This window comes from Acomys russatus, chromosome 7 (genome assembly GCF_903995435.1).
Source record: "Acomys russatus chromosome 7, mAcoRus1.1, whole genome shotgun sequence".
NCBI classification, from domain to species: Eukaryota; Metazoa; Chordata; class Mammalia; order Rodentia; family Muridae; genus Acomys; species Acomys russatus.
The window spans coordinates 56412911-56427624 of NC_067143.1; the positions used below are offsets into that span (position 1 = coordinate 56412911).

Below are 14714 nucleotides of genomic sequence, written 5' to 3' on the forward strand. Positions count from 1 at the left end.
TCGTCATAATTTAATGAGATTTAAAGCCAGACAACTGACTTTGTCAGATTTAAAGCCAGATAACTGATTAGAGGAAAAAAGTATAATGGACCTAGAATCAGAATGTATAAATACCTTTTCATTTTGATATTACCAGTGTGATCTGCTCACGTTTGTTCTGTGCTCATGCATTCAGCCCAGACACTTTGTACTCTCTGCCTTGTGCCTATGCTGCTTCACATGCCCCACTTGCTAGACAAAGAAGCAGATGTTTATGTATAATAATGACCAAATTCCTTTACATGTAAATGCAACCAATCCCAACCTTAACATATTTAAACACTCTGGTGTTTCTCAAGGCACTGTGTTATATTTTCATCTAATTTTATATTTACTACAGCTGTGTAGTGAATGGCAGCCATGATGCTGGACAAGAGGGTGACTGTGGTGTAGTCTGAGAAGGCAAGCTTGAGAGGAGAGAGAGGCCTCTGGACACACTAGAAATTTCACACAAGTAAAATTGAAAATATCTTTTTCAGCCAACATGCTTTAAAGATAGAATTGCCACTATTGAGAACCCGTATAATGCCAGGCATTAAACCAAGTGGTCCAAATACTCAGCTTAGGACCCAGGTAGAAGTTTTTATTTTATAGGTTAAGATTAAATTTCCAAAAAAAAAAAAATATATATTAACTCCCCATGGCTCACAATCAGAATGTAATAGAACCAAGATTCAAACTCATATATGTTTTATTCTGCCATGAATTTGCTTTCTGCAACAGACAACACAGCTCCTGAACATGGGGACTTCCTGGAAAGTTCTCTTTGTCTCCTTTTGGTAAGAGAAACTGCAATGGCATTATGAACTGTGACTGCTCTCAAGGCTTCCACACAACTGACAACGTTTGCATCATGCTGTCCCTAATTTGCTTGGTCTTAGCACCATAGATGATAGGGTTAAGCATGGGGGGAACTAACACATAGAGGTTGGCTAGAAGAATGTGTACATGGTGGGGGATATTCTTGCCAAAGCGATGAGTAAGGAAAGTAAAAAATGATGGTATGAAGAAGAGGAGGATGACTCCAATGTGGGACCCACAGGTGTTGAGAGCCTTGTGCCTGGCATCCTGGGAAGGAAGTCTAAACACAGCCTGGAGGATCAAAGTGTAAGAAATACCGATGAGTGCAACATCTACCAAAACTGAAGCCATTGGCACTGAGAAGCCATACCAGATATTGACGGTGATGTCAGCACAAGCCAATCTGGCTACACCAATATGCTCACAGTATGAGTGTGGAATAACATTGGTCCTGCAGTACGGCAGCCTCTTTAGCAGGAATATGATAGGGAAAATGGTTCCGACGCTCCGTCCCCAGATGGCCAGGGTCATTTTTCCAATTGCCATAGGAGTTAAGATGGCTGAGTATCTCAAAGGAGTACAAATAGCCACATAGCGGTCAAATGCCATGGCCAGAAGGATTCCTGACTCGGCCACAAAAGCAACATGGATGAAAAACATCTGAGCAATGCAAGCATCAAAGGGGATCTCCCCATCATGGAACCAAAAGATAGCCAAGGCCTTGGGCACAGTGGTAGTCGACAGGAGAATGTCAGTGCCAGCCAGCATGGATAGAAAGACATACATGGGCTCATGGAGGGTGCGTTCACTCAGGACCACCAGGATGAGGGCCCCATTTCCCAAGACTGCTGTGATATACATGAGACAAAAAGGGATAGAAAGCCAGGTGTGGTACTGCTCCAGGCCTGGGATCCCAAGTAGGATGAAAACAGTTGGATGGATGATGGTGAAGTTATCTCCAAGCATGCTTGCTTTTGGAGTCGCCCTGTGAAGACCAAACAATTTAAGTAAACAATTAAGTGTGGAGAGCAGCTGTGCATTCTGGCAGAGGGCCAGCAAACATCAGGGTGACTCAAAGTGTATGTTACTGTTCCACTTCCCACCTTAGCATTGCAAATACAAACAAGTATTCCTTACCATACCTCAGCAATGTCTGGAACCCACATACACATCGGTGTTCTCACTTCCACATGACTCTTTCCCAGACTTTGATCATTCACCCATTCCATTACAGCTGCCTGCTGTGCCAGCCAAGGCTTCCTGTTGTCACCCCTTTACACTCAGCAGCTCTGATACAGGGTTGGTGACAGGCTCTAAGCAAAATGTTCTATGGTTTGGCTTGTTTTGGTATGTGTGAGGTATGGGTGCAAGGAGTGTGGTGTGTGTGTGTGTGTGTGTGTGTGTGTGTGTGTGTGTGTGTGTGTGTGTGTGTACTCACACACATATGCATGAGAAGGCTAGAGGAAGAAGACATCAGGTGCCTCTTGGTCACTCTCCACTTTTTTGAGACCTGACACTGCACTGAAAGCACGTAGTTTTAGCTGAGTGGCAACCAAACACACAGGATCCTCCTGTTCTGTCTCCTAATACTGGAGTTACAAGTGCTTACACACGTGCCCAACTAATTACATGGGTGCTGGAGGTGCAAACCCAGGTCCTCCTGCTTTCGCAAGCACTCCTGTCCACTGAGCCATCTCCCTCCCCAGTCCCTATTATTTTTAAATAACCCCATCAACTTACAAGATAAAGCCAACACTCTTTAAACAAAGAAAGCCTTCCACAATCCTACATCGCTTTTTTTTTTTTTTCCATCTTTAGACACATTGTCAAAGCTAATTTACAGTGTTACCTGCTCCATTCAGAACTTGCGTTTTCCAGTTTTCATCACTTTTGGCAAGCACTTTCCTGATCCAGAACAAATTTTTCTGCCTTGAAAGCCATCCAGTTTTTATCCTATCTATTACCACCCAAGAAGCCCCGCTCAGTTTACATCCGAAGTGTCTAAATTTTTGTTACTAATTTATTTTCAAAATACAAGTTTTTTACATTTTAGAAATTTGGCATGATCTATAATTTTGAGTGCGTCATACTTTTCTTGTCAGAATTAAATAAAATACAATTTACACTACAGACTGCCTCACATAGTGCCTCGCAGAAAAACACCAAGTCGATACTAATTCCTGTTAGTGAATGACTCAGAACATCTAAACAGAAATCCAAACAACTAGTAGAAATAACTTTGCAAAATAAATAAATAAATAAATTTTGAATTTACAATTTCAGTCTAATGGGGGAAAACATCTATTCAATTAATGTTGTTGGGATATTTGACTATGTCATTTTGTAAGAGAATAAGATTATTTCCCGACTCATTAAGTGAACAAATAGAAATTGACAACAAGGCATTGTGCCTAAATAGCAAAACTATAAAAATATTTAAAATCAAAATAAGTGTTTCAAAGTAAAACATTTTTGGCATTTGAAAGATCTAAGTAAAATAAGAGAACCAAATCCCATAAAAAGTAGCAACTGACTGACAGTTTTGTTAAAAAAGAGAAAGAAAGAAAGAAAGAAAGAAAGAAAGAAAGAAAGAAAGAAAGAAAGGATTGGAGGATATCAAAAAATTCTAGAAGAAAGATATATATGAAGCTTGCAATAAGAAAAAGATTAATGTCCTGAAATATTAAAAGTTGGTGAAATACATAAATAAATATTTTCAAACATGCAAAGAATCAAAGTGGGTGACATATACTATGACACAATCAGTCTATATATATGAACAGATGTTCAAGCCCATAACATTTAAAGAAATTAAAATCATATAGAATTTAAAGAAATAAACTATGTCATTTTAAAAACATAAGAAAACAGTTTCCAGTACTGAGACAGGGAACTTTCTAAGGCCGCTTTGGAGAGCAACAGCAATAGCTTTTAAACGTTTGTTGGTTCTGTTGTTTTTCTGTTTGTTTGCTTGCTTGGTTTGGTTTGATTCAGGGTTTTTGTTTAGGTTTGTTTTGTTTTGGGCTTTTATTTTGCCTTTGGTTTTGGTTTTGGTTTTGGTTTTTGAGACAGGGTTTCTCTGTGTAGCCCTGGCTGTCCCAGAACTCACTCTGTAGACTAGGTTGCCCTCAAACTCAGAACCTCACCTGTCTCTGCCTCCTGATGCTGCTGGCATGCTCTACCATGGCTTGGCACTTTTTAAAGTTTTAGCTCTATGATGTTTCTTTTCAGTAACGTCTGCCATCTACTTTCTGAAATTAAAGCAACAGCAAGAGAATCTACAGACATCTACATTCCTGCGGTATCAAATTAGCTGTATGACTTAATAACCACCATTAGGCTACAGGTTAGGGTACCTACATTGCAATGAAATGTTTTGCTTTTGGTTTTTTAATGTATAGAAGCTGATACAGGATACAGATGATAACACTCTGTAATGTACCTGCCCAAAAAGCATGAGGATCTTTTTATTTTTAACTGTGTTAATTTATTTTAAGTCATCATAACAAATCCATCCAATGTTAAAATAAAAATCAAACATTATGAAGAACAACTTTATCTTTTTGTTGTTTTTTTTTCTTTTGTTGTTGTTGTTGTTGTTGTTTTCACATCCATTGTTTTCCCTCCTTTTTATGAAACATTTTTTTATTTTTTACCAATACATTTATATTTTTACACATATATACAATAAACTACCTATAACAAGAAGAACCATGACACAATCAGGAATTATATAAATGTCACATTCTTAATGTTTTGGCTATTTGTATGTGACAGCCTTGAAGAAAACATCTTTCCTATCTTGGTGAGTCTAAAATTCTGAATGGAAATCAATATCTATCATATCTCATCATTATCAACTTAAAACAACTATCTAGACCTAAAAACATCTTAACCCCTAAACAACTAAGCTTAGTTATAAAACTAAACTATCTTGTCTTCAACCCCATGAGAGACTTGAGAAGGTTATTTTTAAATCACTGGTATATAATTTTGTATATAAATGTAAAATAAGTTTAATTTCAGAAAAAAATTGGTATAGAATTCAAATTTAAGATTATTCTTCACACACATTAGATATATTTCTACTCTAATATGAAGTATTATACCCATAGAACTCAATTATAATACCAAGTTTACTCCCAGTTCCTTGAAAGTGCAATTACAGGCTGTTTAAGATAAATAAGTTATACAAGTTGATCAAATCATGATCATATCAATTACTAGTATATTTTTATCACAAGACTATACATCTTAGATGCAACAGATATACATGACTCTATAGAAAGATAAGGTAAAATAGTTAGAAGGTCTTCAAAAACCTCGGAGACATACAGAATATGGCATTTTAAATGTCTTTATTATTTTACAGATTCATTGACCATGAGACAGGTTAACTCCTGGCAACACCCAGCCTCAGCCTACCTCAAAGAGGATGATGAGCATCAAGGAACCTCCTTATGGAGATGGCTTCAACTGTGACAAACAATGTCCTCGTTTCTACCACAGACAGAATTCTTCCTAAAAAAGGGCAAGCTTGGATGCAGGCAGAGTCAACAGCCAAACTCTGCCAAGACAGGGCAAGCAAGTCCTCAATAGTTCCTGCATCACAAATATGTCTGTCAGATATATTGGGCCAGAAGGCTGAAGATGATGCTCCAGCATTATAGAGAGTTTTGGGTGACTGTTCAGTCAGCAAACTGTCTCTGTCATCTTCTCATTTGGAAGCTACTATCTCGCACCCCCGGCATACTCAGGTAAGCGTGAGGATCTGATTTGAGCTCCAGCACCCACAGAAAGAGCTGTATGTGGTGGCATGTGCTCGCAATCCCATTGCTTGAAGGTGAAGACAGGAGAATCACTGAGGTTTGCTAGAGACCAGCCTCATTACTCTGCAAGCCCCAGGTCTCACTGAAAGGCTGTCTCACAAAACAAGATGAATGACTCTTGAGGAAAACCAACTGAAGCTTCTGTCTGTGATGCACACTACATTATAGGCAACAGAAAATCCAAATCCACTTTGACTTGAGCAGACAGGAATGTCTTTACCTTCTGTTTCTGAATAAAAATCTACACATTGGCTCTGTCTGAAAAAGTGCTTACTGTGCATTTAAAAAGCCAGGTATGGTCATTCAAGTCTGTAATCTCAGCGCTATGGAGGTTGGAGATAAGAGCATCACGGAAGCTTGCTGGCCACCAGCTTGTCTTCCAGATTCAGCAAGAAACAGCCTCTAGGGAATACGGCAGAGAGTGACAGGACAGGGTACTGAATGCCCTCTGATCTCTACATGTGCACAAGGGCATGCACACACACATGTGCACATTCAAAACACACACACACACACACACACACACATGTACACACACCATGTTTCTGTCTCAAGTTTGCATAAGGATTCAACATATAATAAAGGTCATTTCTTTATGGCTTGGGCTTCCAGGTGTTGAATCGCCTAAGATAAAGTGAGTGAGAAATGTATCTTGTGAAAAAGTCACTAATCAAGATAAATAATATTTTAGCAAAACAAAAACAAAAAATATAGGTAAAACTCTACAATGAACAAAGGATCAAAATTTGAAATACAGATAAGCACGGGACAGCACAATACTGAGCCATATCTGAAGCATGAGCCCATATTCATAATTTTATGAATTAATAATGACCAATTCTAGACCATGTTATAGAACCAATTTTATTATTGATTATACAACTTAATTTTTAAATTCTTTTGGTAAATTTCTTCCATTAAAGCCAGTAAAATTATAATAAATCCTAATTCTGTAACAGTGAATATGTTTTAAGCAAACTGGAGTTATAATTTTTAATATGCCTGCCTCCAATATTTCAACAGCTTAGGCTACTTTAATATTCTGGGGAAAATAACTCTAGTCCCAATCCTGCACAACATGGCAGTTCAAGACGTCAAAAGGATGCTTCTGCTATAGCCCACTCCCCAGAGGACACAAAAGATCCTATCAAGGTCAGCATCGTGCAGGGAAAACCTAAAAATCCTCAGACCCAAACAGCCCAGAAGCTTACCCCAGCTGAAGAGAAAGTGCTTCCTCTACATGGGAGGCAGGCTCTGGAGTGGAGTGGGGTGCTATTTGTACCTCATCATAGAATCCTTTGGGTCAGGAAACAGCTTCTTCCCCAGCATTCTATAGAGAGTGTCTGGCTTGGTTAGGCAGAAGCAAACCCCAGCAGAGCTAGTCTCCAGAGATCACCAGCTCAGAAACCAGAGAGAACCCCCTTCCTACAGTCTCTGCACATACATCTGATAATGATGTACACGAATATAAGGGAATCTGAGCTTCTGTTACTCAGTGTGTACCTATGCACAGAACTCTGCAATATACATAGAAATTTGTAGAAAGAAAGAAGAAACAGTAGATGGGGAGGAGCTAAGAGCATGTGCACAAGAGCAGGGGGGAAGGAGAGGGAACATGGAGAGAATATGTTGCCTTTATACTAGTATGCTGAAACTGCAGGTGAACAGTGGTCTTTGCAACAGTTCCACCAAAGTATAAGTCCGTCAGCAGATGACTCCACTGATAAAACCAGAGCCATCATAATCCCGTACATCTCAGAACTCCCACCTGCAGGAGCTGCAGAGATGGCTGGTTCAACAGCTAAGCACTCTAGCTGATCTTACAGAGGACATGGGTTTGACTCCCAGCACCCACATGGTTGCTCACAAGCATCTATAACTCCAGTTCCTGTAGATCTGATGATCTTCTGACTTCTGTTGGCACCAGACACACATGTGGTGCACATACATGCATGCATGCAGGCAAAACACTCATATACATAAAAGTAAAAAAAAAAAAAAAAAGAGTCTTTTTTATAATTTGAAAAAATAAGAATTCATCTAATTTAACTCAAATGTTTAAAATGTCCCACCAAAGTATGCTGCACTGGGACCAAGTCTTTATCACATGAGCCTTTTGTGGGGACCACTTTATATCTACATTATAATAGTCATTATTACCATCATGAATACCATTTATTATGTTATACATTAATAAGTTATTATCAGTGACATGTTCTAAAATAAAGATGGAAGATTAAGTCAGGACCATATTATTAAACTAATGCTTAGTTTATAGCCCTAATTATGACCCTAATTTCCAGGCTTTCACTAATGCAAACTAGATTATATTATAAATGTACATTGCTGTGTAATCAACAATAATTATGTGAACATGGGAAAAGGTATCAAAGGTCACAGGAATAAATAAAAAACTGAATGCCATATTCTCTCGGATGGTCATGTATACAATTCAAAAGATGTCAGTATGTTCTACTCTTTTTTTATTTAATTGTATTTTTATTTAAATAATTTACTCAGATTACATGCCAATTGTTATCTCCTCAATTGTATCTTCCCATTCCCCTCTCCCTCCCTCTTTCACCCTATTCCCCTACCTTAGACCTGTAACAGAAGGGGACCTCCTCCCCTGCCATATGATAACAGCCTACCAGGTCTCATCTGGATAGCCTGTTTCCCCTTCCTCTGAGTGCCACCAGGCCTCCCCACCAAGGGGAAATGGTCAAATGGGGGGCACCAGAGTTCATGTCAGAGTCAGTCCCACTCTTCACCCAACTGTGAAGAATGTGCTGTCCATTGGATAGATCTGAATAGAGGGTCTAGGTGTTGTCCTTGGATGCACAGTAGTTTGTGCATGGCCCCTGCCCCCTGGGTCCAAATCTGGCAGCCCTGACAGTCTTCTTGTAGGGTTCTAGAACCCCTGGGTCCTTCTATTCCCCCTATTCTCTCATATCTCTCTCACCTGGAGTCCCAATAGCAAGTCCCAACATCTGTCTCAATCCCCTGCTGAGTGAAGACTCTCAGAGGACATCCATGTTGGGCTAGTGTCCAATTATAAGTGAGTAGATACCATGTGTATCTTTCTGGGTCTGGGTTAACTCACTCAGGATGATCATTTCTAGTTCCATCCATTTACCTGCAAATTTCAAGATTTCCTTGTTTTTAATAGCTGAATAGTTTCCCATAGAGTAAATGTATCACAGTTTCTTTCTTTATCCATTCTTCTACTGAAGAACATTTAGGTTGTTTCCATGTTCTGGCTATTACGAATAAGGCTGCTATGAACATGGTTGAGCATATGACCTTGATGTGTGCTGGAGCATCTTCTGGGTATATTCCAAGGAGTGGAATAGCTGGGTCTTGAGGAAGCCCTATTCCCAGTTTTCTGAGAAAATTCCAGACTGAATTCCAAAGTGGTTGTACAAGTTTGCACTCCCACCAGCAATGAAGGAGTGTTCCTCTTTCTCCACATCCTCACCAGCATGTGCTATCACTTGAGTTTTTGATCTTAGCCATTCTGATGAGTGTAAGATGGAATCTCAGAGTCATTTTGATTTGCATTTCTCTGTTGACTAAGGACGTTGAGCATTTCTTTAAGTGTTTCTCAGCCATTCGATATTCCTCTGTTGCGAATTCTCTGTTTAATTCTGAACCCCATTTCTTAATTGAGTTATTTGGTTGGTGGTGTTTAATTTATTGAGTTCTTTATATATTTTGGATATTAGGCCTTTGTCAGATATAGGGTTGGTGAAGATCTTTTCCCAGTCTGTAGGCCATCACTTTGTTCTGTTGACAGTGTTGTTCCACTCTTATTTAACCAAGGAACATCAAACTACAAAAAATAAATTAGTATTTCATGCCTACATCTACAGAACAGTCTATGGAAAACATTCTGTAGTTAATGAATGATCCTCTTAGTATCTAACAGGAACTAGCAGCTCAGTGTGTTCAGCCCTTTACAACTCTGCTGAACACAGAGTCACTTGTAATTAGGATAAAAAACTTAAAACATCCAGTTAGGAAACTAAAGCTGGGCATGCTGGTGCACACCTTTAATCCCAGCACTCAGGAAGCAGATGCAGGTGGATCTCTGAGTTCAAGGCCAGCCTATTCTACAAAGTGAGTTCCAGGACAGCCAGAGCTACACAGAGAAACTGTCTTTTAAAAAAAAAAAAAAAAAAAAAAAAAAGCTAGAAAGTAAGAATTTAATAAAGAAAGAACTAATTAAAACTATGAGGTGAAATAATGCTATCTTTAGTTCATTAGTAATTTGCAGGGAAAGTATTAAAAATAAGACTATAATTAAACAAATAATTCAGTACTAGTAAAATATTAGCTGCATAGTATGAGCTAATGATTATATAAATGACATGCGTGTGCATGTTTATGGATTATCTCATTAACCTTATCCATAACTCTAAGAAACTGCTCATAGTTACCACAAAGTATTCATTTTATAGGTGAAAACTAAAAAAATGTTAAATGATTTTCCAGGTTTGCATACACAGAAAATAATGGAAAAAATACTCAAATGAAATTTTATATGACTCCACTACATGACTATGCAAGAAGTTTCATCACTGGTAGTATTGATAGATAATTTCTTATTGAAAAGCAGGCCTCAGAGGAAGATGTTGAGAGAACTCTAGGCTTACCTGCTTGGTCAAGATGGTGAGATTGCCCTAATTTATTCTCCAAGAAAAGGAATACAAAAAAAAAACAATCCAGCCTGGATCAAAGTCCTGCTCCAGAGGTGACATCCAGTGAATAGAAAAATATGTATGTCTAAACACACACACACACACACACACACACATACATACACATGCATGCACACACAAATTCTAGAGTAGACATGGGTTTAGGGCTCACCCATGTAGATAGTAGCTGAAGAAATGGACCTGACCTTTCCTAGGTAAGTATGAAGGAGCGAGGATCAAGAACATGAGTCCTAAGAGAGTACCAAAATTCTGCTAATCTGATCATGAATACCATTCCATATCTCTCCATGGTGGGGCTGTCAAGAGTGTCCTATGTCTCCCTGACTTGTCTCTTCCTAGTGCCTGAGTTAGAGCCAAGGGATGAGAAGTAAGAGCTGACTTGCCTCGGTGATGTTAAGCCATCACTGGTTTTGTGGACTGATGCCATTGGCCATTCCAATGTATCCTAGAGACTCATGTTCTGAGCTCAGAATGGTCATCGTACTTTCACTTACTTCCCAAACATTCATTAAATGCCAGACGTGTTTCACATGTAATGGTAGAAATATGAAAGATACATACTCGCCTGGTTTCAAGGCATTTACAGTCATTTCTGGTTACAAAGAAATGAGCAACTTACTACGACTAATTCTGAACATGTAGACATTTTCATGAGATGAACTACGTATGCAGAAGTAGGAACCACGGCTTGCCTGGAGAAAACGGGAAAGACTTGGCAGAGAAGGTAGTTCTCCCTCCTGCCCCTCACCTCAGCCAGGGCTAAAATTAAAGGTGTGTTCTACCATCACCCTGCTGACAAAGTAGTTCTTGAGTTGAAACGTAAAGAATGAGACAATTTCCCAGAAGGCAGAAAGACATATGTGGTATTTGGGGGGTTTGTTTTCTTTTCTCAAAACCACTTGACACCATGGAAGTTATTGAAGAAGTTTTATTTGTTGTTGTTGTTTGGTGTTTGTTTGTGACAGAGTTTCGCTTTATAATTCAGGTTAGTCTTGAACTGACTATATTAGCCAGGTTGCTCTCAAACGCAGATCAATCCTCCTGCCTCCGTTTCCTGACTGCTGGTATTAAAGGCATGAACCACCATCAAGCCAAGCTTACTTGATTCTATACAAAAAAAAATTAGGGACTTTAAAATATCATAACATTTTCATATATTAAATGTTTAACTATATTCATTTATAACCTTACTCCTTGTGCTAACCTTACTTCTTGTGATATGTCCAATTACTGAGAAAGTCAAATGCTCATATCAGAGTAATGTACATTTAGTTATCGTTTCTGGTTTTTAAGGACAAATGTGGGTAGCAAATATGGAACAAGAGAAAGAGATGAGGAGGACAAATTAGACAATGAAAATGTGGGGAGAGGAGAAGGATGAAGCAGAAGAAGGAAAATCCTCTCTATCCAGATCTGTGCTCCTTGGCTAGCTTCCTTGATGAAGCCGGATGTAAAGATTCACAGGGACTGATCATCCCAAAGGAAAGGAACAACACTGAGTCTTGATACCCAAGAACCAGTGGACCACACCCTCCCGGATCTGCTTAGTCTTCACCCCATATACAATGGGGTTCAGCATTGGTGGCACCACCACATAAAGATTGGCCAGCAAAATATGCACGTGCCGAGGAATGTTTCGCCCAAAGCGGTGGGTCAGTAAAGTAAAGAAGGATGGAACGTAAAACATGAGGATGACGCAGAGGTGTGACCCACAAGTGCTGAGAGCCTTGTGCCGAGCATCCTGGGAAGGCAAACGAAACACTGCCCGGAGAATGAGTGAATAAGACACAGCAATGAGGATCACATCCAGGATGACCATGACGATGGGCACTGAGAAGCCATACCAGATGTTAACGGTGATGTCAGCACAGGCTAAGCGGGCCACCCCAATGTGCTCACAGTAGGAATGGGGGATGGTGTTAGTTCGGCAGAACGGCAGACGCTTCAGCAAAAAAATCACGGGAAAGATAATACAGACGCTTCTGATGACAATGGCTAGAGCAATCCTCCCCACCGTCGGCCATGTTAGCACTGTCGTATATCTCAGTGGGGCACAGATGGCCACAAAGCGGTCAAAGGCCATGGCTAGCAAGATGGCTGACTCCCCCACAAACATCGTGTGGACAAAGAAGACTTGGGTGACACAAGCATCAAAGGCAATGTTACGGGCATGGAGCCAAAATATGGCGAGGGCCTTGGGCACAGTAGTGGTGGACAGTAAGATGTCTGTGATGGCCAACATGGAAAGAAAAAAATACATGGGTTCATGAAGGCTTCGTTCTGTAATGATGACCACTATCAGGATACTGTTCCCAAGGACTGCGGTGACATACATGAGGCACAGGGGTATAGACAGCCAGGTGTGATAAGCCTCCAAGCCAGGGATGCCAAGTAGCACAAAAACTGCAGGGTGAAAGACGGTGGCGTTGCTGTGACTCATGATGCTCACTACAGTGCCGATGAGTCACTAAAAGTGAAGGAACGGAAAGAACTCTTGAATGTGTGCAGAGGCACAAAGACAGATGTGAACCTGTGGATTGCTGCACTCCCAAGGGAAAGTTCGTTTAGAGGGTAGTGGCTGGGGTGTGGAAACGGCTTCTGGGCCTGAGTGTTTCATTTGCCCACTTTCTGTGGCAACGTGCTTTAAGAACCATTATAAATTGCACCTGCCTCCATTCACACTGTCCCCAGGATTCTGACCCACCCCATCTTTTAAGATTCATTCTACCATTTCCACATAACTACAAATTGCCCACTACCTGGTTTGTACTTGTTCCATACCTAACATTTTTGTTCTGTGTTTTCCTAAATTTCTCTCCCCTTCCTCTTGTTTGCCCAAATCTTATCCTTAAAATGGTTCCTCAAGACACACCTCTCTGTAATGTGCGCTTAACACATCTCCTTCCTGAAGACATTGTAACTAAACTGTCTTTAAATTTGATTGTGTGTAATCATATTGCTTATCTGCTTATTACCTTGAGCCTTTCTCAGGACAGCTGCCCTCCTGTGACAGACATGGAAAGCCAGGTGGAAATTGGAAGGCAGCTAAGGGATATATTTGTCTACTCTGACCCAGATTTACAGTCTCCCTGGAGGCAGCAAGCAGGGGTCAGCCAGTGAATCTGAAGGAGCAATTTTCATCACCCTCTTCATGAACCTGTGCTTCTGAAAGTTTCATACAAAAGCCTTCTGACCCATTCTACATCTCCTTATGCACATATTCCTGAAGCCCATGGACCCCTCTTCTGAAGAAACTGCCTTGACAACAGAGAATCAGTGTATTCTGTCCCTCTGGCCTTTATTAGCTCCAACAGAGTCCTGCTTTCTCCCTACACACGCCTTCACTCCAAAGTAACCAAGTCTCCCTGTTACTAAAAAGTATTATAAATCCTACTTATCTTGGCTGTCCAACATGCATGAAATGTTTGTCTCTGACTCTAATTATCTGTCAGCTATTTGGACTATGGAAATGGTTAGTCATTCGTGATCTAGACAGGACCTAGATCCAGATGAAGACTCCAATTGGGCTAGGCACGGTGACGCGTACCTATAATCCAAGCACTTAGGAAACTGGAGCAGGGGGATGGGCCCAAATTTGAGGCTAGCCTGGGGTACACAATGAGCTCCAGGTAGACCAGAGCTAGAGAATGGGTTCTTATCTCAAATATATACATACATACATACATACATACATACATACATACATACACACATACATACATACACACATACATACATACATACCATGAGATAGTAAAGAAAAAATGAAAACTATAAAGGCATCCCATAAAAACTAGACAGACATCCTGATAAACATATTCTTCCAGGAGCCCTATGGAAGAAGCCATGCAAAGGAATAAAATCCTCAGTTCAGGAGTCCATCTTCCCCTGCCTCTGGAAAGGAAGAAACAATGGGACTACAAGTGGACAGTAGGAAGAGAGCAGAACCACACCCCACCAGGTAAGGCCCAGGCAGACTCATTGTAATACACCTCTCAATCCAGATCTCTTGAACATTTTCTCAAACTGAGCTTCATTTGAATACTGGCGAGACTGCCTCTGTTTTAAAGGACCACTCTCAAGTCTACAGAAACAAAAGCCACGACAGACAACGAATCTGTTTTCCTTAGAATAAAAGACATTGGTATTTAAATCTTTACTACTTCTCCCAACTCTGTTATTTACTAATCTATCCTTTTAAAAAATAATAAATTAAGCAGTATTTCTGGATACGCACCCTCAATTAATCCCTGCTTTTTGCTTGCAACTATTTGGTATAACCACAATGAGATGCCAAGGGCCTTGGCAGCTGTTGACGGAGTTC

General features: G+C 40.1%; 2 protein-coding genes across 2 annotated transcripts; both read right to left on the reverse strand.

Moving 5' to 3' along the window:
* Positions 1–858: 858 nt before the first annotated feature.
* On the reverse strand, positions 859–1809 carry LOC127192006 (olfactory receptor 52B2-like). The gene has a single exon (XM_051149357.1). The coding sequence runs from the start codon at positions 1804–1806 to the stop codon at positions 859–861; it is 948 nt and encodes a 315-aa protein (XP_051005314.1). The 5' UTR covers positions 1807–1809.
* Positions 1810–11861: 10052 nt separating this feature from the next.
* LOC127192274 (olfactory receptor 52B2) lies at positions 11862–12833 on the reverse strand. The gene has a single exon (XM_051149600.1). The coding sequence runs from the start codon at positions 12828–12830 to the stop codon at positions 11862–11864; it is 969 nt and encodes a 322-aa protein (XP_051005557.1). The 5' UTR covers positions 12831–12833.
* Between the last annotated feature and the right edge of the window lie 1881 nt (positions 12834–14714).

Coding starts and splice junctions, on each gene's coding strand:
- LOC127192006 (XM_051149357.1), bottom strand. CDS start 1,806: ATGCTTGGAGATAACTTCACCATCATCCATCCAACTGTTTTCATCCTA.
- LOC127192274 (XM_051149600.1), bottom strand. CDS start 12,830: ATGAGTCACAGCAACGCCACCGTCTTTCACCCTGCAGTTTTTGTGCTA.